The 26,011-nt window shown below is 39.5% G+C and overlaps 3 protein-coding genes and 1 long non-coding RNA gene across 6 annotated transcripts; 2 read left to right on the forward strand and 2 right to left on the reverse strand.

The window, feature by feature from the left end:
• The first annotated feature begins 579 nt into the window (after window positions 1-579).
• Window positions 580-5,919, forward strand: LOC311261091. Its single transcript, XR_014623086.1, has 3 exons — window positions 580-605; window positions 707-787; window positions 5,588-5,919. It is a non-coding gene; the product is annotated as an uncharacterized lncRNA (long non-coding RNA).
• On the reverse strand, window positions 4,024-11,470 carry kifl (kinesin family-like). 3 transcript variants are annotated; one of them, XM_084359483.1, is made up of 17 exons: window positions 11,355-11,470; window positions 10,780-10,872; window positions 10,581-10,641; window positions 10,341-10,483; window positions 9,690-9,866; window positions 9,102-9,259; window positions 8,853-8,965; window positions 8,246-8,352; window positions 7,916-8,015; window positions 7,655-7,847; window positions 7,131-7,311; window positions 6,798-7,035; window positions 5,054-5,214; window positions 4,864-4,968; window positions 4,523-4,620; window positions 4,368-4,446; window positions 4,024-4,290 (listed from the first exon to the last, which is right to left on the reverse strand). In XM_084359483.1, the coding sequence occupies exons 1-17, from the start codon at window positions 11,433-11,435 to the stop codon at window positions 4,237-4,239; spliced, it is 2,142 nt and encodes a 713-aa protein (XP_084215609.1). In that variant the 5' UTR covers window positions 11,436-11,470; the 3' UTR covers window positions 4,024-4,236. The 3 variants fall into 3 exon arrangements, with proteins under 3 accessions (XP_084215609.1, XP_084215610.1, XP_084215611.1); XM_084359484.1 differs by lacking the exon at window positions 4,368-4,446 and having other exon boundaries at window positions 4,238-4,290; XM_084359485.1 differs by lacking the exons at window positions 4,024-4,290; window positions 4,368-4,446; window positions 4,523-4,620 and having other exon boundaries at window positions 4,872-4,968; window positions 5,054-5,233.
• A 1,776-nt stretch (window positions 11,471-13,246) lies between these two features.
• On the reverse strand, window positions 13,247-14,541 carry LOC311261258 (uncharacterized protein). Its single transcript, XM_084359747.1, has 3 exons — window positions 14,392-14,541; window positions 13,534-13,719; window positions 13,247-13,330 (listed from the first exon to the last, which is right to left on the reverse strand). Exons 1-3 carry the CDS (start codon window positions 14,492-14,494, stop codon window positions 13,302-13,304), a joined length of 318 nt encoding a protein of 105 aa, XP_084215873.1. The 5' UTR covers window positions 14,495-14,541; the 3' UTR covers window positions 13,247-13,301.
• A 4,851-nt stretch (window positions 14,542-19,392) lies between these two features.
• anxa1a (annexin A1a) lies at window positions 19,393-25,034 on the forward strand. The gene is made up of 12 exons (XM_084360456.1): window positions 19,393-19,501; window positions 20,120-20,199; window positions 20,892-20,982; window positions 21,674-21,768; window positions 21,873-21,986; window positions 22,240-22,330; window positions 22,510-22,589; window positions 23,696-23,840; window positions 23,945-24,040; window positions 24,141-24,199; window positions 24,303-24,425; window positions 24,511-25,034. The coding sequence occupies exons 2-12, from the start codon at window positions 20,140-20,142 to the stop codon at window positions 24,565-24,567; spliced, it is 1,011 nt and encodes a 336-aa protein (XP_084216582.1). The 5' UTR covers window positions 19,393-19,501; window positions 20,120-20,139; the 3' UTR covers window positions 24,568-25,034.
• Window positions 25,035-26,011: the final 977 nt, after the last annotated feature.

A 26,011-nucleotide genomic window follows, 5' to 3' on the forward strand; every position in this document is an offset into this window, starting at 1 on the left:
TCACTAATTTCTTCTTACTTTTCCTTTGTCTCTCGTTGTTTAACTTTATCCCTCTCTGTCTTTACTTTGACTTCCGTCCTTCCTTCCTCCCTCCCCCTCCCTCCCCCACCATCCCTTGCCATGGAGGCATTGAAAGAGGCGTTGGAGAAGGGGAAAGTCTTGGCGGATGAGTTGGCAGCAAAAGCGGTAATAGTAAAAATTTTCTACGATGTTTCTCTTTTATTATAAGAGACACCTGTGTGTGTTGCTGTGTCTCAATTCGAATACTTCCTTAATCAAAGTCAGTTTTTTTTTTTTTTGAGTCTGCAGTGCATCCCAATTCTCAAGTAGGTCAAAATGCCGTGTACTGTAAGAACCCAGATGAGGCACTCAAAACGTATTTGATTTGAGACACAGCATGTGTGTGCGCGCACATGGGTTAGGGCTGAACATGTGAGAGTGCATGGGTGTGTGTGCCGCAATAAAGGCAATTATATTAACACAGTTTTTTTAACTTTTAGCCCCCAAAGATAAGAAAGCGAAAGAGGGCTGAAGGCTCCAATGATACCTGGAGGAGGTGGGACCGAGATGGGAATATCATGTGAGGAAGAATCGATCTCAATCGGGTGAGTAAAGTATAACATAGTTATGCTGTTATTCACAGTTTTTAATGCTGTTGGTCAGCAGTTAGAGTTCTTACATTGCACATTACATTTTGTGTTTACAGTTAAACCTTCCAGCTCTCGGGAGCTCCCAAGAGTTGAGGAACAACACGTGGATGAAATTACTCAAGAGGTCCCAAATCTTGGTATGCATATTGAATTATGACATCTTACATAGTCAACATTACTCTTTCAGTTTTAAAATGTAAAATATAGTCATCAGAATATTGTATTACTACTACTACTGTACTGTAGTATACTGTAGTGCCCATATGTCTGATGCATATGCAGTGACAAAGCAATGCAGAAAATCACTTATTTATTTTATTGAAACACATCATGTATGTTTTGTTCATTTAGACCAACGTATTCAGATGCTGAGAGACCTGTTGTCCTCCATCACTGTCCCTGCCTCAACTGCAGAAAATCACCTTGTTTGAAGGGGGTGCACAAGCTCGGCTGTGCGTTAAGTGTGTAAATAATATCTTTTTAAATCAATTTGGGATCTCAGGGTTTCTGAAGAATTGGATTATGACAAGCTGTATGGAGCCATTTTATGTTTTATTTTCAGTTGTTTTTTTTACATTTTGAAAACAAGTATCCATCTTCCTCAGTTGTTTATGCAACAAAGATACTGGTTAGCATAGGGCCATCTTCAAAAGCTGTTCAGTATTTTGAAAACTACTTGAGTGGTAGAAAACAAAGTGTTGAAGTTGATTCTTTCTATTTTTTCTTTTATACAAAATGGTGTCCCTCCGGGGTCCATATTGGGTCCTATCTCATTTACAATTTATATAAATAATGTGTTGTAATGTTCCTAAAACTTGATTTTTTATGCAGAAGACACTATTATGTTTAGTTCTGCTTCGTTGTTAGCGAGGATGAAGTTGGGTCTCTATTATATGCCCTTTTCAGACAAAGATTCCACAATAGCGCTGCAAAGAAGGCTTGCCTTCTCATAACACCGCTCCAGTGTGTCATTGAAGCTGCTTTTCAGGTGGAAGTGTGATGAAGTTTCGGTAGGACAGACATGGTGACAGCAACTTTTCCATGTATAAATTCTGCATTTTTTCCCCTCATACAAGTCTCCAAAGACACTATTTGCTACCACATTACTGGTGGTTGGTTTTGTGTAGTGGGTTGAACTTTGGGACGAATGTATTTTATTTGATGAGTGAAGGATCTGTTAAGTTGTCAGACTGTGAACACCATCAGAACGTCAAACCCCTGTCCCACTGCCGACTTACCCTTCCACACCGATGTCGATTTGCCTCTTGTGGCTCTCTTACTTCCTCCGCTGGCAGATCACAGGCAGAATGAAACTGCCCCCCCCATTCCACCTCTGTAACTTTCATACAGACGGCAAGGCGAAATACTGGCATAATATTCCCGCCTTGAAAAGGCAATGTGAATGGGGCAACAGAAAGAAATGCTGTTTTTCTTTTAGTGCAAGGAAGAAATTAATTCAAGCGACATTTTCATCAGTAATTGATTATGGTAATATTTTAATATTTAAGTATGCACATTTTGCTTCTTTGAAAACATTCCAGTGTCTCATGCTACATGGCGATTTGTCTCTGATTCAGGTGTTCCTACACATCACTGCAGCTTGTATGAGGAAACTTAGTTTGTCTTCTTTGCACATCGCAGATTTGAACATAGATACATCCATCCTTATAAAGCCATTTTGCATGAACTGCCCCCCTAATTTGTGCTCTCTCCTGACTCCTAAATCTATTAGCAGCTGCAACCTTCAGACATGTGGAAAAATTATGTAAGTAATTCCTCAAACTTGCACTGTCTTTGGTGAGAGTGCTTTTTAAAAGGTTTTGCACATAAATCTTGGTGCAAGTTACAGAGACACTGTTCTCCAGAAAGCTCCAGAAATGTTTTGTGGACAATAAAACTTCAACCGACTTTCCAGGCATGAGGGTGAATCTATAAAGACTGAATTTTTATTTTTGGGGGACAAAAATCAGCTTGTTTCTCCCGCACTTTTTAAATCTTCTCACAGTTGTCTTCACCTTCTATTATCATAAAGCTCTAATTTTAGCAAACCACAACAACAAGATGGGGTCTTTGCGTGTATGAGTGTCCAATACCAGCCATGCGATATCGCCCCGTAACAGTATATGAACAGATCATGGGCACTGGAAACTTAACCATTCAGGCTCTAATGGGCTACAAACTCGTTGGTGTTTCCCACATACAATAGGAGCGCAAACTGAATGACCGACTGACTTCCTATTTGCCTCTTCAGTTACACATGGGGCCCTGTGTACTGTGGCGGCCTCATTCTATAGATGCTGGCAGGCAGCACCCATTAACAAACTGCACGCAATCCCCTCAGTGCAGTCAGTGCCTATATAGTGATGATGCCACCCAAGTGTGGGCATGTGACAACGTTGTACTTCAATACAACGTTGAGGTACTTGTACTTTATTTTAGTAGTTCCATTTTATGCAACTTTATACTTCCACACCACATCTCAGAGGAAAATCTTGTTCTTTTTAGTCCACTACATTTGTCTGAAAGCTTTAATTACTTTTCGTCTTTTACAATTTCAGTGAAAACTGTGTCTCCAGATGTTTTGATTTTGAATGTTTGATAAACTAAAAGGGTGTGTTTCTGTATGGGTTGTGAAAACTCGCCCATTTCTTCAGCTAAATAAAATATTTAAAAATACTCTTTGATTAGCTGGAAAATTCATTGTCACAAAGAAAACACCATTAAAAGTTGACCCACTAAAGATATGTCGATCTCACGGGACATCCATGCCACAAGCATATGATGATCTTTTACAGTATGATACATTGCTGTAGATGAAATGGGCTCAACCTTAAACATCTACAGCCGTAAAATGCAACATACACATTAATTCAGCAGTAATATTATTGCAAAAACATCTGGGAATATTTTCTTGAAGAATGAGTACTTTTACTTTAAATACTTAAAGTACATTTTGTATATATACTTTTACTTGAGTAATGTTTTGAATGCAGGACTTCAGTGGAATATTTTTTACAGTGTGGTATTGATATTTTTACTTAAGTAAAGGATTAGAATACTTCCTCCACCACTGCCAACGTTGGGTCAGATCACTTAATGCAAATTATATGGCAATTTTTGTAATTAGTAATGGAATCCATTCAATTATAAGTTAATGATCTAATCCGCATATTTTTGGATTACTTCGAAATCAAACATTGAAAATATTGTTCTTTTAACATCTGAAAACATTCACGGTGCAAACTACAATGGCACTCTGTAGAGCGTATACCTCTGCCAAGGCCCAACAGTCCCCTTTTTACAGTCCCGAATTAAAGGGAACTGGCCTTGGCAGAGGTCTGTTCTCTAATGAGTGCCATTGTAGTTTCAAATTTAAACTTTATAATCTATTATTTGTAATCTGATTATGTAATTCTAACTACATGCAGTCTATTACTATCCAGCCCTGACCACTGTCTATACTAATCCATAATCACGTACAGTTTAAACAATGCATACAAGGTACAAGACAGGCCACTCAAGAAACGCTCCAAGTTCAACACTTTACTCCACTATTATACACAACTTGCAACGTTTACAGTACGGTTCATATGATGTCCTCCTCTTCCACAGTCTGTCCTGACCTCAGCTTCATGATCATCTGTCAGAAAAGACAACAGGAATAAAGTTATTTTAGTCTTCATTAAGGACTGGCTGTAACAACTGACAGTGACTCACCTCTTTTAGCTGTGCGATCTCTTTGCTGTCCACATTTCTCTGAACATTGTTGGTTATGGCCTTCACTCGTGTCGCGTAACTGGAAGGTTCAGGCGTTATAAGCACTTTGTTAGCGTTGAAATACATGAAAAGATGATTCTGTCTTTGTCTCTTACATGAGAGATGTGAGCGTCTCTTCAAGGTTGCATTCAGAAGGAGAGATGTTGACAATCATGAGGGTTTTGGCATTTCCACCCAGAGAGTCCTGCATCACCTGAGAGAGATGCAAAGTAAGAATACGACTAATGATTATTTCCATTATCGACTAATTTGTTGCATTTACATGATTAATCATTTAATTGTTTAGTCAATAAAATGCCAAAAATTGTAAAACAACCAAAAATTGCTAACAACAGTCCAAAGCACAAAGAGTCTTCATTTACTGTCATGAATGTCAAAGAAAAGCAGCAAATCCTCCAGCAAATGTTTGACAAAGTTTACTGTTAAGAGTTATTACCTGTGTCAGCTTGCTATTCCTGTATGGAACATGTGGCAGATCAGAAGATAAGGCTGAGATCACATCTCCCAGAGCGCTCAGAGACTTGTTAATGGAGTTGGCCTCCTGCAGAGAGGAGGAGAGGAGAATTTAAAGAGGCCAAGAGAAGATATCGGATACTACTCAATCAGTTCCTAACATATGGGCAAACCTTTAGCTGGTGGTCCTTGGCACCAGTCTTGGCTGCTCTCTCGCTGCCTGCCAGGTCCACCAGGCTCAGCTTCCCGGTGCTCACACTCCCATTGGTCAGGTTCCTGCTCTCCACCATGATGCCAACGATGAGATGGGAGCGGGAACTCTCCACATTCATCTCTTGGGAAACAAAAAGGCCCTGAGTGGATTTGGGATTTTGATACATGTGAATTGTTGATGTTCAGATACAGATGTTGACAATTTCCCAAATATTTTAGAATCACATAAAATAGAGAAAAATTAAGCAAATCCTCAAATTAGAGATATTCAGTCCAAGTTTTGCAAACAGATATGTTAAATTTGTACATCTTCTACGTGTCAATCAACATTTCTATAATACATCTCATATTACATTCACAATGATTACATGTACATGAGTTGCCTTTCTGAAGGCAAGACAAGAAGGTATTTTAAGCCAAAACTTGATCTTTTCTTTTACACGCACTCCCCTTCTGTGTTTTCTCTCCTCCTGTTCTCTACTCTCTCCTCTCAGGTGCACCTGACCAGAGAATTAAGCCCTGCCCAGATTGAAGGGAGGTTGGAAGAGAGAGAGCTCAGACCAAGCGGTCCTGACCATTGAGTGTTTCTGTCTTCTCCCTCTGTTGGTGTTTTGTTTTCATTGAGGATGGAGGTCTGGTGGTGCTGTTTTCACAGCCTTGTTTGTTAGTTTACTTTAGTTTAAGTAGTTTTTCTGAGTTAAGGGAGGGAGGTTCTGGGTATTGCGGCCCACTGCGTGGCTGCCCCTGACTTCCTCCATCCTTTTGTTCATTTTGGCTTCCATACTCCTTAGTTTTGGTTAATTTTGGTATTATTTGTGAATAAAAGTCGTTTCTTTTTGCAAACTTTGGTAGTGTTTTTGTTTGTTTGTTTTTTACTGCCATATCTGGTGTTGGACTTACAAATAAGAAGGCTGGCAAGCCATACACCACAGTTCGAGACTGTGTTTCATTTGTAAGCGTGGAGCAACTGCATATTTTTAAGCAGACGTCGAGACAAAAACAAAAACTTTGGTAGTGTTTTTGTTTGTTTGTTTTTTACTGCCATATCTGGTGTTGGACTTACAAATAAGAAGGCTGGCAAGCCATACACCACAGTTCGAGACTGTGTTTCATTTGTAAGCGTGGAGCAACTGCATATTTTTAAGCAGACGTCGAGACAAAAACAAAAACTTTGGTAGTGTTTTTGTTTGTTTGTTTTTTACTGCCATATCTGGTGTTGGACTTACAAATAAGAAGGCTGGCAAGCCATACACCACAGTTCGAGACTGTGTTTCAACCTCCTTTGTGGCAACCACATGATCTTTTCCAACTCTTAACCAAGTGTTTTTTGTGCCTAATCCTAACCAGATTATAAGTATAAAATTGTGACAAGATAACATTTAAAACTGATCCTAAAGAAAGGTAAAGTTGTCACAAAAAGCTTTTTGTCACTGTCATCTCGCTGTATTTGTAATTGGTATAAATAACTTTGTAGTTGTCAGTGCCTGCAGCTCCCTGTTAGGTGAATCCTGCAGGACTCTGCTGACCTGAGTGCATCTATAAAACAATGTTGCTGATTTGCAGTTTGGCTGCTCAACGCTCAGTCCAGTAATGATGTACCTAGCTGCTGCCCCCTCACACTGACTGTAACTAACACGATTAATCCAAACCATTTAGCAGGGCTCTGTTTGAACTGGGCGGCACGGCACGGTATAGAGGACTCACTGGTGGCTGAGATGTGTCGGTTGGCGCAGGCCTGCTGGAACAGAGCGTAGAGCTCCTGGGCACTGGAAGCCTCCTTTGTCTCTGCTCCTTGTGCGAACACAACCCCCTTTCTGGTCCTCTTGATCTCCACCCGCCTGGACTGACCATGGGACTGGGGCTGTGCATGGGCCTCACCAGCCGGGCTCACAAAGAGGTCCTGCAGTCTGTCGTTGTACAGCTCCAGCATATAGGCCGAAACCTGAGGTTAAAGGATGAGGAAGCACAGGGACAGACGAGAAGAAAGACGATGTGGGATTCTTCTTCTTACTGTACTTTGGATATACTGTCTTTTACCTTGAAATCAAATTTATTGCTGTTCTCCCGTATGAAATCAAATATGGCATTAAAAGATCTCGGCATGATCCCGGGCTTCTTCTGTTCCTTGTCCCCCACCATGGTGAAGGTCTTCCCTGAGCCCGTCTGGCCGTACGAAAAGATGCAGACGTTGTAGCCATCGATGGCCGACTGGATCAGCCTGTGAGGGAAATATATCTAAAACTGCTGAGCTGACAGCATTTAAACATCTGTACTTTGATTACAGTCTCTTCATCAGTGTGTTACACATGTTAGTGATTCACAACCGGGGGTACTTGTACCCTAAAAATGGTATATCTGCTGTTGCCAGGCTTAAAATAACCTTGAAGTATTGATGAATGGGGCTTGAGGCGCAGTTGGAACATATTTGTTCTATAAAATATCAGAATCTACTTTGTAACTTTATGGTGGACCAAATGATTTACATTTAGGGCCCATTATACAGTATATGTGTCATGGTATATTTGTGAATACTGGTCCCTGATATACGTATACCCTCTCACCTGTGGGTGTCATGAAACAGGTCGTCCTGAGAGGCCTCAGCACTGAACACCTTGTCGAACTGAAACTCCCTCTGCCCTCGAGGTGTTTCCACGGTGACCGAGTATTCATCTATTTTCTCCACGACGATGGCTCCGCCCTGCGCCACCTCGTTTCTGCTCACAGGTCGAATTCGACAAAACACTCTGATTTTACCTAAGAGGAAAAATAACACATGACGGCCTCGCTTTTTTCATACAAAGACAACTACTGCTAATGTGTACCTTTCATGTCCTCCACCATGTTGTAGTACTTCTTCCTCATCGTCCTTTCTGACGTGTAGTTCTCAATTATTTTCTTTTTCTCGTCTTTTACTTGTTTTAGCTGGAGAGAAGAGAATTATGACACACAGCTATAACACTAAAGAATATGTGTAAAATGTGCTTGTAGCTATAGATTATTAGAAATAATAATAATGCAAAACTTTTGACTTAATGCATCTGAGTTCTTAGAGAAATATGGAAAGTGCATGGATTTGCAACAGTATATTAAAGGTGTTTATTCACAGATAATAATAAATCCTGGTATGACAGTGGAATGCACCCAAAACCGACCTGATCCTGCAGCAAGAGAAGCTGCTGACCGACACTCTTCACTCCCTCTGTGGTTTGGATTGTCCCTCGTCCCAAGATGTCCTCCAGCTCTGAGACTGCATCGCAGTCTGAACGAGACACAGATTACAAATACTGATATCAGTGAAGCATCTTACACTCACTCACACTTACATACACCAAACTCTTATTCCTTATTCCTCGTTATTCCTCTTTATTTTGAAGGTTTTTACAGACGAGATTTTTTTTTTTTTTGACAGTATTTTCTGATTTATGGAGTGATAAAAAGAGATATCAAATATCCCCTCTGTGAAAACCTTTGACTTTAACATGTCAACAAAATGAAGAAAGAATTTTGAATTGTGGCTTCATCAAATGTTGAAATGTATGCAGATTAGTGCATTTTTAATTAGATAAAAAAAAATTGTCCCATGATAGAAACCAATAGGGAAAGTTTTATGATGATATCTATTAGTTAAATGTTTTTTACCCTATTCACTTGTAGTGTCTCCTCTTAATAGTGAAATGGCTGTTGATTTCATGTGATGTGAATGTACTATATAACTGATTTATCATTGGCTTCAATCAATTATCTATAATATTTATTTACCTTTTATTTCAGGACTTTCTCCAGTTTTGATGCAGTCCAAAGCCAACTGACACACCTCAAACCCCCTCACTGTTTCTTGTAGTAATGTCAAACTTGACTCATATTCATCCAACCTGAGAAGTAGAAGAAAACCACAATTCAGACAATAAAAGGAATGAGGGCAACATGAAAATTAGTTCACTTTAACTCTGACTGTCTGTGGCTATTTCAACCTAAAAGAGGTCATTTATTGTTTCCATGGTCTCTAACCCGTCAGTGCTCTTATCCTCTCTGCCATTGTTTTCTTCTCTGGACGTCTGTAGACTGTCCAGTTTGTGTCTGGCTTCGATCAGAGCGACACGATTCTCCTCAATCATCTGGTCCAGAAGAGCTCTGGTTTCAGCCACTGCACTGCAGACTGCATGAGCCTGGAAAACAAAACAGAGCAGTCCAGGGTTAGGTCAGATTACTTTGAAATGTAGTCAGTTATTTGGCAATTTTTCATAATTAGTAATATAATCCATCAGATTACAAAACAAGTCATTGATTTTCAATACTTTGGGATTATTTCAAAATCAGTCATTGAAAATATTGCACCTTACTACAAATATAGAAAAGGTATGTAAAGTATTATTCTATTACTGGTACTTTTTGTTGTAATTTCAGTAATGTTACTGTAAGCAAACTTCAGAACAGACTTTCCACCACTGACTGTTACTACCCACCCCTGGTCTAACACTATCAGCAAAAACAATGTGATGTGGAGAAAATAGAATGAAGTATTTCCTGCCAGCAGCAAAACACAGCATGCTGTATTTAAATAATGTGATGCACAATACATATAGTTTAACAGTTGACCTTGTGTATGACGGTGGGCAGCAGGACGCTGCAGGGAGGCTGAGGGACCGGAGGGACAGGGCTCCTCTCTGCCTCCAGCAGCTCAGTGATCTCTCTCTCCCTCTGGTACAAACTCTCTTTCAGCTCCTCCAGACGTGCTTTAGCCCCCTCCAGTGGCTGATCTGACTCATTGCAGGCCTATGGAGTGAACCACCTAAAAGGGTCAGCACACCCAAATTATCACATTTGTACGTACCTGGAGGTTAAGGACACCCCAGGGTGATTCCAGTCATGCTTGTGCGACAAAAGTTGGATATTTTTGAGGGGAAGTTGGGACAGCTCCAGCCATAAGGGGTAATTCAAGCCAAAACATGATCTTTTCCTAACCTTAACCAAGTGGTCTTTGTGCCTAAACAGATTAACCTAACAAGCATAGATGTTTTCATAACATAACATTGAGCCTAAAGAACAGCAAATTTGCAACATAAAGAACTGTAAAGTTTCAACAAATCCTTGGTTTGCAGAAACATACACAACCCATATTTATTCTGATGATCTTATCTGACCTTATCTACATATTGTTCCTGAGAATGTGTCTGAGAAGATTTTCCTTTGTTGCTTTGTTGATGTGTTTATAATCTTCGACTGCTATGGTAACGAAGTCCAACCCACCACAGTCTGTTGCTGTGCTGAAAGCTCTTTGTCCTCTGAACTTTCACTTCTCTCAGCAGCTTCCTGCTGCTCCTGTGATGATACCATCAACATTTCTTGTACTTTCCCCACTTCCTGTCGGGCCATTTGCAGCTCCCGGAGTGCTGTTCAGCATCACAGTGCATTAATAAACGCGTTAAATGTAAAGATCTGTGATATATATGTCAGACATGGATGTCCATGAACCACATGCAGACTCACTGGAGGCCTGGTGGCTGTGCAGGACATCCAGCCTGTTGGAGAACAGTTCCAGCATTTTGCTCTAGAAGAAAAACAGGAACAAAGGTGGTCCAACAATGATGTAAGGACTTATAAATAGTTACATGTTATTTTCAAATATGACCACAAGGGAGTGCTCCAGTTCAGAGGATGGCACAAGAGTTTATGAATCCTTGCCAACCTTTTCTCTGTGCCACTGCAGGACCTCCTCTTTGCTCCTCCTCCTCTCAGCTCGCTGCTCCTCTAGTAGCTGCTCATTCTGGGCAGTCAAGGCCTGCAGGAAACAAGAACAATAGACACATTAAGCTGTTTCTACAATATGGTGTAGTGTCCAAAGGTTAAAGTAGAGATCGGAGAGTTTGAGTGCATTGTTGAACCAGTGAGAGCTGCAGGAGTTGAAGGGGAGTAAGCCAGAGATAATACAGGAGGAAACTGGACAGGGATCTGGTTGGGTTTAAAATAAGAGTTTGTACTGAGGGAGACAAATGAAGACCACTGACACAGACTCTCCTCTCCCAGTCAGCGTTCTTCTTCTCCACCTTCTCCTGGTAGAGGTCCAGGATTCTCCTCAGAGTGTTCAACTTGTTCTGGTAATGAGATCTCATCTTCTGGACAGTCCACTCCTGACCACACAATAAGATCTGTATCACTGTTATGTGTTAGGGCTCTCTGTTAGTCCCATGACCACACACACACACACACACACACACACACACACACACACACACACACACACACACACACATGCCTCCTCACTTGATTCTCCCGTGCTGCGATGTGAAAGTTCTCCTCCAGCTCCTGCACCATCTCCAGGTGCCTTCTCTTCATCGCCTCCATGTCCTCGGCTATCTGACGCACACAAAAAGACCTCACATTCATGAAATAACACCCTGGTAGCATACACTGATCGAATGCCTGGCAGGGTCACACCAGCAGCATCAGGGCAGCCATGTGAGTGTGAGGAAGAACACAACACAGAGTCGGACAGAGTCTTCATTGTGTGTCGACTGGACACAGCTCTGAGTCACACGTCTGACAAAGATTCTCTGTTTTATGAGATAGAATAAAATTATCTGTATTTCATTGGTTAGTTTATCTATCATTTTGCCAGATTGTGTTATTAATAAAGCTTACTGCTGCGGGAGCACAGTGCTTCTTCTCATGCTCAGCATTTACCTGAGTGACACAGAGTTCAGCTGACTCATAGGGGATGTAGATCTTGACTTCTTGTGACCTCTCAGCTTCTGCCGCCTGATGTGCATCACTGCTGTCTGACAGCTGAGATTCTGATGAGCCTGAAGAAGAAACATGCTCTAAATCACATTTCATTCTTTTCAGTTCAGAGCAGGCATGCAGTGAAAGACATGGTCAGTAACCTCAACCTCCACGGCTTGTATGTAACTGCAGTGTCATCATCCCTCCCTTCTACACACCTTTCTTCACGCTATCATCCCTCCTCCTCCACATATTTCTTCATCATTTTACACACCTAGTTTGACCTCTTGTCCTGGGTGTTTTCTGCGATCGGTGCCGATCCAGCGTCTGAACGCGGCCCACCTCCTCATCCACAGAGTTTTGTGATGGATGATAGCTTGAACAATGAAGCAAATGTGGGGGAACAGTTGGAAACAGCTTGACAGGTGGAGTAAGCCGCAAGAGTAAGAAGAGTTACAGCAAACAAAACATTGAAAAACATATTCCTCTATTACTTATTTATTTTGCAATGGAGTGAATGTGCCGTGTTAAAATTGCACCACACGCCAATTAATAATAATAACCAGTGTGATAGTTCGGCTCTCTTCATATTTCATGCTATCTTTTATATATATATACATCAACAAATAACTACTGTCACAATCAAAACATAAAGACATATCAGGGCAATAATATGAAATGAGTAAATAAGCTGAACAGACCAGAATAATATATATTATATATTAGAACATTTTAATCATTATAATAATATAATAATAATAATTCATGCTTTCTTTGTTAGAAAAAGAAAATCCCCTCAAAAATTCCAGCAATACAAAGATTTATCTTGAGGTTATTTAACTGAAGAGAACTGCAAATATTCATTTATGTTATTATATTAGTGTACAAATGAATGTCAGACTAATTTAATAGTTTTATTGGGTGGAGGAGCACATAAATCGGCTTGGCTGTGTGTGTTTTTGTGCTTTATTAAGCCCTGATTTTAACCGATCGCTCTCAAAAGTGGACAAACCAGCCACACCAATCATAAAACAACTGGATAAAGTCACAATGAAATCATTCTTTCAACATCTCTCACCAGTTTTTCTGTGTCTTGTGTGTTTGTTTATAATGCATTTATCATTTTTATTGCACTTACATGGACACAGACTTAAAATAAAACACATAAATCTCAGTGAAATCTTTCACATTTTATTTCTTGGATTTTAAACACGGTTTACATCTTTAAGATGAGCGATTATCATGCAGTTTATTGTCTATTTACATTTCTGAATATGACACTCAAAACATGAATCACTTCCCTAATTGCATGAGTTTTAACACAGCAGTTAGTCCCTGTTTATTTTCATTTTTAAGTGAGTATATCAGTGCAGCCAGGCTTATCTCAAATATTGACGCATTGCATAAAAAGCCTCCCCTCTGTCTCTCACATTCCCATCCCACCCTCTCCCCCTCTTTGTTTCCTCAAACAGGAATGTGGGCGTGTCGTCATGCTGCTACTTTCCTCCCAGAAACACCTTTCAGTGGAAAAACAGAAATGATGTCAGGAATTTCAGAGAAAAATTGGTTAGAAAAAAACACTCAGGTTATCTGCTGTCTGAGCTGGAAAGCAGGCAGGGGACGAATCCAAAAGGCTTAATGTTATTTATCTTCTGCAAGGAACTGTGAGAGTTTACAACTCTGTATGTGTGTGGCAGGGAGGGTGCTTTACTGGCCTGACCTGCTGTGCCATCCTCATACTGGTCAAACTGTGTGGTGTGAATTATTGGACACGGCCTTTCATCTGTCAGCTCAGGTACACTGCCCGGTAAATCCAGAGCCTGGGCTGCCACCCGGACCCGTCCAGGCCGCAATGACACCACGGGGTCCTCGAGGCAGGTAGACCTGTTGGTTGTCTCCCAGGCGCCTGAGAAAAATGAAACATGCAGATGGTGCATGATGAGAAAATCAAATTTGAAAAACTGTGCCATCAAAATGATTTAAAGGTAAATGTTGCTTTAAAGTCACTGCTTTAGATACAATGCTAAAAGAAGCTGCAGCAGGAGAACAGGTTTTAAGGTATTGAAAACATCTGGACAGAAGATGGTAGAACTAACAGTGACATAACGATGGCATGAAGCCAGTCTCTATATATCTCATAAGAACTCACAGTCCTCTGCATGCATGCCATGTGAATTCACATGCACACATGTAAAGCATTACTACAGTTATCGTGACACCAGCTGTTTTTCTACTGACAGTAAAGATGCATTAAGTCCGCACATGGCGGTCCTTTAGCACGTGTGCTTGCCAGTCTGGTTCTAGTGGACTCGGCTGGCATTCACAACCAGGTCTCCATCCGGACCTGCCAGGAACAATGTGCTATGTTTGTTCTGCGCTGACTGCTCCACTGCTTCACAACGGAGGCAGCCAAGCAGCTGAAATATTTAAACCTTGTCACCCGTTCATCACTCAGAGCAGCTTCTTCTACAACAGAAAATCTGATATCTGATACAGAAATCAACACAAGGATGCAGACGAGTATAAGCCATTGCAACTGTGCATGTGATTATAAGTTGTTTGTGTGTTTTAAACTCACGCTGCTTGCCTGCAGGGGCCACAGAGTGATGTCTCCCCACTTTCTTTCCCAGGAAGGTCAATGCATAAGATCCATTCTCAGCTCCAGAAGGGTTCATATACATTGTGTGAATAACTGTGTGGGGCTGTCGCTACTGTTCTTGTGTTTGGATCAAAATCTGCGTAGAAAAAAAAGGGTTTAAATGATTTTTAAGCCACAAAGATCCCACAAAGATGAAATATTTTAATTCATAAGCAACTGAAAATCCCAAAAATATTTTTAATCTATACGATGAACTCTGGTTCAACTCTCAAAGTAACTGCAGATGTCAAAAAGCGCACACAGCAGATTCACCCAGGGAGATAAATCCTCTTGTCAGCCTCTCCAAGACTCTTTAAGCTACGAGCTTCTCAACAGGAAAAACTGAAAATCCCCAAATTTGACTGTGTGTCTTGTTTTTCAAATTCTCTGATTTCACGGTGCTATATAAGGACAAATCTTAAACTTGACAGGGATTGGCACATTGCTAGTTGTTTCACTATATAGAGTCATTTGAATTGACTAAGAAAACCGTGATGGAATGTAACCAAGTACATTTACTCAAGTACTGTACTTACAATGTATGTAACATTTGAGATACTTAACTTACTTAACTTGAGTATTTCCATTTTCTGTAGCTTTATACCTCCATCTCACTACATTTTGGAGGCAAATATTGTATTTTTTACTTACTTATTTAATACATTTGCAGCTTGTATGCTGCATCAGAGCCCAATATACGGTGGCCCTGATGGTCAAAACACAACTCTCGACAACACATTTCTGGTCAGTAAAACAGGAAAGTTTATTTTCTGCAATGTTGTGTTTCAAAAATGTTGTTGTGTTTTTGTGAAATGTTGTTGTGTTTTGTGAAATCTTGCTGTGTTTTGATCCTCAGGGCCACCATATACAGAGCAATTTTAAATTAATTTATTTAATTAGATCAAAAACTGCTGAATGTTGAATCCAATACGGGTCAACCCAGAGAATCCAGTATATATATGTGCATACATATAAATGTATGTGTAATTAACTTGTACTTTTACTTTTACTACTTCAGTACATTTATTGACAGAAAATACATTTTGACACTTAAGTCCATTTAATATTAGATACTTTAAGACTTTTACTCAAATACTATTCATAAGAGTAACTTCCACCTTTACCAAAATAATATTTAAGCACAATATCTTGACTTTTACTGAAGTGTGAGTTTTAGGTACTTTTTAAAACACTGCTGAAAACTGAAATTTGTGAATTAAAAAATGAGCAACACTGTGACAAAACTGATCCATACAAACAAAAACACATATATGAATTAAAGAGAAAATAACAAGGAAGACTCGGTGATAAAATGACTACCTGGTCCAGGAGCAGACGATCCCCTCAGTGTGATTCAGTGCAGTTTGTGTACTGCTATGCTGACCAGGACGCGTTGGTCCTGATCTCTAAGGGGAACCAAACTCTCAACAGTCTTTAAATATTAAACCTGCAGAGATGGAGTTTCACCATGCAGGTCAGGCCTGAACCCCACAGAGCCTGCTGGTAAAAAGATGCCCCAAACAGTCCTCAGGTTTCCTGTGTGTACGTTAGAGATTGTAACTAGATGCTCTCTCACACGTTCATGCACACACTCGCTTCACTCAGTTTTTCTTGTTTCTGTTTGTTTGCTGTAGACCCCGACACACCCCCAGACGAGGTCACCCAGGTGAACTGCACTGAAGGAGTATCAGGAAGTTATCTTTATGCAGGGTTGTTGTGATGACGAAACATATTTGCTACTGTACAGTGTCCGTCCGTCCATATACCTCCTAAAGAAGTAGAATAAAATCAATTTCATGGTCGTTGCTGCTGACGATTAAAGATGTTGTACTCTTCCTGCCCTGTTGTTCTTGGCCTAACCCTTCTGTGAGGATTTCCTTTCTTTTTAGACTCATTTGGAACATTTGGACCACAGCTTGAGCATCTGTTTGACACACCTTACTTAGAGGTAAATCCTCCCATGATGCCACTTTAATGAAAATTCTGCTTTGCGCCCTCCTTCCTTTATCAGAATCCAAATCCTACCCTGACTATATTCCTCTGTGGATGAATACAGTGTCACTTTATCAAATATGACAACTTCAAACTAATAAAAAATAAAACATAGGGACGTACCAGTCTGAAACTGATATCAGATAATGGTCCAATACTGAGTCAATCCAATCTATTCAATTCTAAGTTTACAAGCCTATTCGAGCTAAACAATTCATGTTTTATTTTGAATGCTTTGTTTTTTACTTATTTATACTACTTGTGTGAACTGTGGTTTAATTTATCAACCTTGTATGCACTAGTTTCTCACATAATTGTGATTTAAGCTTTACATTTTGTTCCAATTTGATGGATTTGTGGTACTTTTTAAAAACTGGAATCTTAATTCCTGACCAATTTGTATCTGAAAGTTTCCCAGGTAAAATGTAGTAGTAGGAGTAGTATACTTGATTCTATTAAAAATATAATTTAAGTATAGAAACGTTATTACTGGTATACTTTTACTTCGTGTGCTTAATGTAATTTAAGTTTATTCTAAATTTCCTTTAAAAAAGTGTACTTCAAAATAGATGTCATTAAGTAAAAAATAAACAAATATATTAATTCAACAATACTTAAAGTGGTATTTTAGTGTACTTTTAAAAAGCGTACTTGTGTAAAATGTAAATTGTACATATGCAATTTAGTATACTTTAAAAAGTATACCAATTTGTAAATACTTAGAGCAGTAATTTAGTGTACTAATAGAAAGTATGCTATTTTCATGTCCTTTGTACTACACTGTCAGTATGCTTTTTGACCTGTACTTTAACTTAATTGTAGATACATTTTAGTAGACTTACAAACAGTGTGCTTTAATGTTTATTTATTTAAAGTTGTACTTCTGTGTACTTTTTAAAAGTATACAAATTCGCAAATACTTTTAGTAGTAATTGTAGTGAAAGTGAAAGTATGTAAACTTAGATAAGAGATAAGTGATAAGTAGATAAGTGCATCCCTTGTTCAACACACATATAAACTCATCACAACAAAACAAAGGTTGTCTTTCAGCACACACATATATGATTTATATATGACAAACGTTTTATGGACGTCATCGAGGGCCTGTGAAGTCTTGATGTTTGGGCTGTTACCCACAGTGTGTTGACACAGTATGACTGGGTTCGTACATGAAGTCATCAGTCAGATGTGTCATTATCCTCCCGGCTGTTAAGCTCAGCTGCAAGCAGCAGCCTCTGTCGAGGCACGTAGGCTGCAGGTAGCGTCAGGCTCTGGCTGTGCTGTCATGACAACACGACACACCTCATAGACACTCATGACCGAGTCCAGACCAGAGTCTTTTGAGGAATGTTGAGGTGGTCTTTGCTCAGTCTTTCCTACAGGTATTGTAATACTCAGGATATACTCTTTCCACTGATTGATTCACAGCGGAGTCATGGATTCATTTGTTGTTTCTAGTTTGCTCCTGATAACATTTTTGCAAAGGAAGAGATACCATCAGAGAAAACATTAAAGCATTCCTTACTCTGGATTACATTAGTGAATATATCACCTGTGGAAAACACCTGTGTTCATAGTAAGCCATAAGTACCACACATTAATGTGTTGCTTACTTGAGCTTGCACCAAACACACCAATAGAAGCAAATGAACCACAAACACAGAGTGATAGAGCAATACTTAAAGGAACAGTTCACCCAACAATGTCATCAGTCATTATCTACTCACCCAATCCCAAATTGATTTGAAGAGACATTATTTACACTCTTGATGCACGGTCGAGCTTGTGCACCCACTTCAGAGTACATGCTTTTAGCTTAGCAGCCACAGTGAAGAGTTTGGCTTAATAAAGGGAGAAAATAAAGTATTTTCAAATCAGTTTGGGATCTCTGAGCTTCTAGAGATTCAGATAACGGCTGAAAAGCTGTATGGAGCCATTTTCTTTATCTTTTCCAGTTGTTTTTATGCTTTAAAACAAGTCTCCAACTACTTCAGTTTTGCTGTGAGGCCCCAGACATGTTTTGCGGACTGAAGAAACATTCCCAGACTTTCCATTCGTAATGACTGAGAGTTCATTTTGGGGTGAACTAGTCCTTTAACAATACACAAAAACTGTTCATTTTGTAAAACAATTAATATTCACTTGTAGGAAAACATTCAACATTTATTATTTATCAAAATTTCTACGTTGGAATTGAATGTGAATACAACTTTTTTTTTTGAAGCTACACACCTTCAGACATACCATGACCCCCAGCATGTTAATGTTCATGTGGGACAGCTTGTGGGCTAAAACGTGACACTAACAGGACTAGAGTCACTGGGGAGTAATATCACCACGCATGAATACAGCTGGGTTCAATGAATGCAAATAGCTTTCCAGTCATATCCAATTTCTCCAATCATTGCAAATAGCTTTCCAGTCATACCCAATGTCTGCAATTCTTCGACTATTTAGTGAGTCTAGTCTGTAAATTGAAATGTCAAGAGAGCTTGAAATCATAGTTTATCTATATATAAAAAAGTTAAAGTGCGGAAAAATAATAGAATAGAAAATAATAAACAAAGCAAATCAAGTATTATGATGAATAGAAATTCCTGTGCAGACAAAATAACTTGAACACTGCATTGAAACCTCATTATGAGCACAAAACCATAAAAGGACAACAAGGTGAAGGATTATAAACTTCCCCCTAACTCCCCGATCTGTCCCTGGTAATAGTGATTTTCCATGAAATCCCCCCTTTAATGAAAAATCACGACCTGAAACTTGAACAAACACATGTTTTCAAGTCTAAGCAGCGTGCCTGTTTCCAATCAGCTGGAGGAGAAGCTGTTCCTCCATTTTTACGCACGGATTTGGACGCAGCTCCGTTACGCACTGCACTGATGTGTGCGGCAGCCTGGCAGCGGTTCAGTCCAATGGCAGCTGTGGAGAGGAGGATGGGCTGGACCGGTTACTAGGTGGGGTTTATCATGTGTATAAATACACTCTCTCTGCTGCTACAACGCCCCTGGAAACTCAGCGAGACAAACTTCTTCCTTCTAAAAGCCACACGGTAAGTCTGTCTTACATTTCTTTCTTACATCTGTTCTTCAGCTTTTAGTTGTGAGAGTTTGGGGAAGTTTGGTGCGCGATGTGCCAGCTTTAGGTCCGCTCTCCTTCAAGGTATTGATGTAATCTCTGAGGGTGTGGTTGGGAAGACAGCGGCGATGATTATGGACTTTTTAATTGATTAAATATCTGACGCATATAAAGTTTGGAGCTGGTTTAGGTACGAATGAAAATTTCAAGCATCTATATTATAGTTTACACAGATGTAAATCCTTGTTAGAGTGGAGCGTGGGTGTGGCCAGGCAGTCTCCACATGATTGCCATTGTGGAAAACCACTTAACAGTAAATATGCAGAAGCTTGTGAGGAGTGGATGAAGGAAAAACAAACATCTTTCTTTCCTTCGCCAACAGGTTTAATGGATGAGATCTCTGTCAGAAGAGTAGAATCAATAACGAGTGATCACTTCTTGTTTGAATAAAATGTCTTCAGTGGACTTTGTTTTATTTTATCCCATGATCCTCCACCATTTCTCACACCAGACTTGTACACTACTTTCCACTCTGGTTACACTCATGTTTGGATCACATCAGTGCTCACAACATTTCCTCTCTTCTCCACAGACAGACTCCAGCGTCCCACCATGTCTTTCATCCAAGCCTTCATGCAGCAGACGGTCTATCTGGGCTTGCCCGATGACTCAGTACGTAACTCTGTGGTTCTCTTCCAGTTGCTAAGGCCAACAACCCTGTTTTTTTCCTTTTTTTTCTCTCTCTTCCTGTGGCACAGTATGTTCGGGTGGAAAAATTTCATCAGAGTTTACAGCGAGGCTGAGAGAGAGGAGGGTGAGGGAAAGGAATGAATGAGTGGGAAGGGGAAAAGGAGTGCAGCAGAGCTGACTGATAGGATGATAAGTGTTATTTAAGAGAGAGGAAGCGTGTACTGTAACGATTATATGCAGGGAGAGGGATGACCATGCAAAGTCTTGAGTGCGTGACTCATAGAAGCAGGAATCTGAGCCCCTCCCTTCATAAACTCTGCAAACAGATCAAAATGCTACTTCTGCTTTCCCGTTTCATAAAGTGAACAGAGGGAAAGTTGCACAAGGTTATCCTGCCTGATCTCAGTCTGTTCTCTCAGACTCCTGTTATCTTTGAGTTCAGTCCAACAGGGGCGTGTTCAGGCATTTTTAAAGAGCGCTGTCATGATTGTTGGGGGCATGGAGTGCCTCCAGGACAGCTCCCACAATCTGTCATAATTCTTTTATGAAAAGAAGTTTAAAAAGTCTTTAACGTCTTTTATAGGCAAGAGAGTAGATGCAGGCAATGTGTAAGGACAGAAGAGGCTGTGTCTCTCATATTTACCAAACACAATAATCCGTGTTGTGTCTCCCAGGTCCTGAAGAACGAGGGGACGGTGACCGCAGCACCCAATTTCAGCCCCAGTGGAGATGCAGCGGTCTTGGACAAGGCCATCAAGACTAAAGGTGAGCTAGAGATGCACACAGGGAAGCTCTGGAGCGTGTGAGAACATGTCTTTGTTTGGCAATGTGTGTCTGTTAAAGATGTGTGACATGCAGGCGTTTGCTGTAGGAGCTTTAACACCCTCTGCTGGCAATCACGCACCACTACCGCTAACATGGTGTCTGTGGTACAAAGTTCTTTTCTTCTTTTTGGGTCAGTCCAATCCAACTCACCCAGAATTTAGAGCTTTTCCAAGTTCATCTCATGGATTTTCTTTGAAACAAATAATGTAAAAACTTGCAAAATCCTGTAGCTCTACTCCAAACATTTTTTTAGATATGAATTTTTAAAGTTTGGCCCTTTTTGAGTTTGATTGCAGTGAAATTTGTCCTGAACGTCCAAGGAGCTCTAAGGATAATTTGCAGCATGTATTAATGTAAATAGTTGTTGCAGTGTTTACAGTTATTTAAATACAATTTTATTTAAATTTCTTTCAAACTTTTTTATGTGCAAGTGCTGCAGTTGCAGGACTTTGCAAGGTTTTGTGAATTTTTTTACATGACAACATTTTTTCCAAGAAAATCAGTGACATGAAGTGACAAGTCAAATATTCTTAAGAGCTTAAATCTCCACTGCATTATATATTAGTCTCTGTCATAGAGATACAAAATAATATAAATGATGATTTACTTTAACAACACGTCCTTTGTTCAGGCGTGGACGAGAACACCATCATTGAAATTCTGGTGAAAAGGAGCAACGAGCAGAGACAGCAGATCAAAGAGGCTTACCAGCAGGCCAGTGGCAAGGTACAAATAATCAAAGATGTTTATAGCAGTAAGGTAGACATGTTTTAGATTTGTGCATACACATGATCACATTCTCGCATTAACACTATATTTTCTCATCGTAGACTCTGGAATCAGCACTGAAGAACGCTCTGAAGGGAGACCTGGAGGATGTGGTGCTGGCCCTGCTGAAAAAACCGGCCCAGTACGATGCCCACCTGCTGAAACAGGCTATGAAGGTACACACACACACAAACACACACACACACACACACACACACACACACATGCTCGAGCACAGTCGAGACAAATACTTCACCTCATCATCATCTGTTATTTCTGGAGCGTAATGATATCCGCCCATTTCCTCATATTCATGTGTTGTTTTCACCAAAGGAGAGGGAAGGTGTGTTTTGTTTGTGTTGGGCCTGTAAAGAATAAACTATCTGTCTCTGTATCAATCTATATATATCCATGCATCCTCCTTCTCAGGGACTCGGTACAGACGAGGAAACCCTGATTGAGATTATGGCCTCCAGAAACAACAGAGAGATCCTGGAAATTAAGAAAGTCTACAAGGAAGGTGCGTGCCAACAAGTTTTAAGCAATCATTTTCAGTTTGTGAAAACCGAAGTGATACAACATGTGCCAGTGGAAAATGACATCCTCTGGGATATAAGAGAGCACTTGTTTAAACCAGATTTTCAAATTTCAAATATAATTTAATATCCTTGATGTTAATGTTGTGATTTCTTTTCTAAGAATACAAGAAGGACCTGGAAGATGACATCAAGAGTGACACTAGCGGAGATTTCAGGTCTGCCCTCTTTGAACTCTGCAAGGTACGTGTGTGTCCACGCTGGCTTTTCGTCTCATAGTGAGGTTTCCTGCTGTACTTACTGACAGCATTTTATGACACGTTTAGCTCAGACACTTATTCAGTCACAGCACCAGGATGCATTAATGTCACACACGACACTCCCTACTGACGCTGCGACAGTGACAGTGACAGTGGTTTATAAAAACTAAACACACTCACTCCCTCCGCACACACATGGTAACATAGAGTTAACAATAAGGCCTTTCATGTCCTCATATCTGGGCATGTATCAGGGCAAATGCACAGTACAAACTCTCCTCAGCCAATCCTCTCGCTTATGGTCTCATTTGCTTGTATAGAGAAATCGGTATAACATTGAGACTGTTTAATCTACATTTAAATGTTTCTTGTAGTATGTTTAAATTAAAAAAGATGTGAAATGCAAATGTTGATGAAGTCAATGTACACTGTACATTTTAAAAGTTGACTTTACTTTACAACTTTACCAAACCATTACCTCAGAATTACCAAGTAAAGCACACATAAAATTAAGTTGTAGGAGCTAAAATGTTTTAACAACTTAAAATTATTAGTCTACTTTATTTAGTAACTTTGAGGTCATCGGTTTCCTCGATTTTTTTCAAAGTAAAGTCACAAGTAAAGTCATACATTTTACAATGTATTAAACAGTCAAGCTGGTAAATTAATCTCATATTCAACTTTTTTCTTTTTTTCTTTTCTTTTATTCTGTTTTTTAAAGCTTATTCATTTTCTCCACCATCTTTAGGCTAAACTATTTTTTATTAAGCAACATTTAATGTATGTTTCTGTTACCTTTACCAGTTTTTAGTTTAAAAAACATGGACAATTATGTGATTGAAATTCTAAGACTGATAAAATACCAATAATTCTTACATCATACACACATCATATCATATATTTTATGGTACAGAAACTACAGCCAAATATAAATGAGGACTGCTTTAAAACAAAAAAAGAGTGATAACATCATACTGTATGTCGTTTGAGTCAATAACAAAGAAGAATAGGATAGCAAAGATCTTGGCATCATTCTATATTCATCTCTATTTCAGCACTGTGAAGTTTTTAATTTTCTCTTCCTTGCAGGCCGGCAGGACTGATGGAGTTTGCGAGCAACTGATTGACAGCGATGCCAGGGCTCTGTACGAGGCCGGCGAGGGCAGGAAGGGCAAAGACTGCTCTGTCTTCATTGAGATCCTCACCACCAGGAGCGCCCTTCATCTCCGAAAAGGTAACATGGCTCGCTGGCTCGTTTGGTAAAATCTATTAATTTAATTTAAATTAATGAAATGTTTTGTTCCTGTCAGCGCTGACATTCTACTTCTCCTCCTTTAGTATTTGATAGGTACTCAAAGTACAGCAAAGTGGACGTGGCCAAAGCGATCGACCTGGAGATGAAGGGAGATATTGAGAGCCTTCTCACAGCAGTAGGTAAAGGCAAAAACTTTGACTCTTACTTCATCACCTGAGCCTTCATCCTTCGATTTATGCACAGATTTAAACTTGAACCTTTTTTTTTAAATAACCACAGTGAAGTGCGCTGGAAGCAGGCCTTCGTACTTTGCTGAGAGGCTGTACTTGTCCATGAAGGTATAGTATCTAGTCTACTACTCACAAAATATAAAAATGTACATGAAGGCTACTGTGTCTGCTTCCCAACTCTTTACCTGACTGACTCTTTTCTGCCCATCAGGGTAAAAGTCCCCGCAAAAATGTCCTCACCCGCATCATGGTGGCCCGCTCCGAGATCGACATGAAACGGATCAGGGATGAGTACAAAAAAACCTACGGCAAAACACTCCACCAGGAAATTCTGGTGAGCAAACATCATTCAGACGTTCCTACATTCAGAATTGCTCAGGTTTTTGTGGTATTAATATAATGTCTTTTATTTCCTTCAGGATGACACTAAAGGAGACTATGAGAAGATTCTGCTCGCTCTCTGTGGAGAAAACTAAGAGCCAATCAATGGGATCAAGGCTTGTATTACTGAAGATCCAGCAGCAAGTCCAGCTGTGGAAAATCTACCATTATCTATTGACACATATTGTGCCCTATGCTTTTGTGGAGAAGTGATGAGACTGTCTCTGTGACTGTCATTGAGTTTAGAAGATATTTAGAGCAATACGCAAAGAAAGATAACATGGAATCGGCACTGCTTCAGCAGATAGATAAAGTTATTCCTTTTCATTCCAGCACTTGTATTCCAGCATAGATCTGACAGCAGTATGCGAGCGGTCCATTAAGCTTTACCCTCATTAGATTCTTGTATCTGGTGCTCGAAGAGAGGCTGATGTCATTCATCCCAGTGCAGCTGCTAACAGATGTATACAGGTCAACATGTGTGAAATTATATGTAGTTGCAGCAGAAGGCCTACCATTGAAGGAGCTCGGACAACTTGCAAATAAAAGCTTTTTATATGAAGTCTTCTATGAGTGATCTTGGTTTCTTTGCACATGCACATGTCAGACAGACATGAACTAACTGGCTGTGAGATATATTCTCAAATATTTAAGCACTAATGATGTTAATACTGACAATTATATACAAAAAGCACATTTAAAAAACCTCATGAAGTACAGGCAACTGCATATTTTGGCTCAAAACCAACTGCAAATCCATAATCTAGAAATTATAATGTGACACAAATAACATACTCTGTGTGCAAACACCAACAACGGATGAATAAATGAACAATGGATCACACAGAATGGGTGATCAACAGTGGTGGAATGCACCATACTTGAGTAGTACACTACATTTCAGAGTAAAATGTTGATGCAGATGTTTGCATACAAAACATAACATGCTTATAATATATGATGCTTCTTTGTTAAAGATAAAACTATCCAACAATATACAAATACAGCTGATACAGCTACTTTGAACAATGATTAAGTCATTTCTCATGTAAAAACATTCACAAATGTGAGGATTTATTTCTTGTCCTTTATATTATTTTCATTTCTTTAATTTCTTTATTTTTTTTATACTTTTGAGATTTGAACTGTTGGTTGGACAAAACCAACATCATTAAGGTGTCACTCTGGGACATTTTGACAGCATTTCTCACTATTTTCAGGATATTTACAAAGCAATAATCAATTCAGTCAGATTATTATGTTAAGAAAAATAATCAATAGCTGCAGTTCTATTCAAAATTAGCTCCACCTCAACCAACTATACCAGTAAAATCCTGCTTTTACATTAATGCATGAGTTATAATAACCAAATAATATACTATAAAGTAGTCTAACAGTCACTTGAGCCATTTTTCTGCAGTGAAACTTTTAATGCTTACTTTTTAATGCTATTTTGCTTACATACTTTATGCAGGACTTTTAAATAAACAGAGTAATTTCACAGTATTGTATCTGTACTCTCACCTAATTAAATGATAT

This window comes from Pagrus pagrus (genome assembly GCF_965226575.1).
Source record: "Pagrus pagrus genome assembly, chromosome: 8".
Classification (NCBI taxonomy): domain Eukaryota; kingdom Metazoa; phylum Chordata; class Actinopteri; order Spariformes; family Sparidae; genus Pagrus; species Pagrus pagrus.

Bases quoted from the DNA above. Each gene is read 5' to 3' on its own strand.
- anxa1a (XM_084360456.1), top strand. From the start codon at position 20,140: ATGTCTTTCATCCAAGCCTTCATGCAGCAGACGGTCTATCTGGGCTTG. The intron at 21,769-21,872 runs GTACAAATAATC...TTCTCATCGTAG, and splicing joins ACCAGCAGGCCAGTGGCAAG to ACTCTGGAATCAGCACTGAA. The intron at 24,041-24,140 runs GTAAAGGCAAAA...AAATAACCACAG, and splicing joins GAGCCTTCTCACAGCAGTAG to TGAAGTGCGCTGGAAGCAGG.
- LOC311261258 (XM_084359747.1), bottom strand. From the start codon at position 14,494: ATGTATATGAACCCTTCTGGAGCTGAGAATGGATCTTATGCATTGACC. The intron at 13,720-14,391 runs GTGAGTTTAAAA...CATTTTTCTCAG, and splicing joins GGCCCCTGCAGGCAAGCAGC to GCGCCTGGGAGACAACCAAC. The intron at 13,331-13,533 runs GTCAGGCCAGTA...TTCCACTGAAAG, and splicing joins GTATGAGGATGGCACAGCAG to GTGTTTCTGGGAGGAAAGTA.
- kifl (XM_084359483.1), bottom strand. From the start codon at position 11,435: ATGGAGGCGATGAAGAGAAGGCACCTGGAGATGGTGCAGGAGCTGGAG. The intron at 10,873-11,354 runs GTGAGGAGGCAT...TGTTTCCTGCAG, and splicing joins TCGCAGCACGGGAGAATCAA to GCCTTGACTGCCCAGAATGA. The intron at 4,621-4,863 runs GTAATAACTCTT...CATCTCTCTCAG, and splicing joins GGAATAGCAAGCTGACACAG to GTGATGCAGGACTCTCTGGG.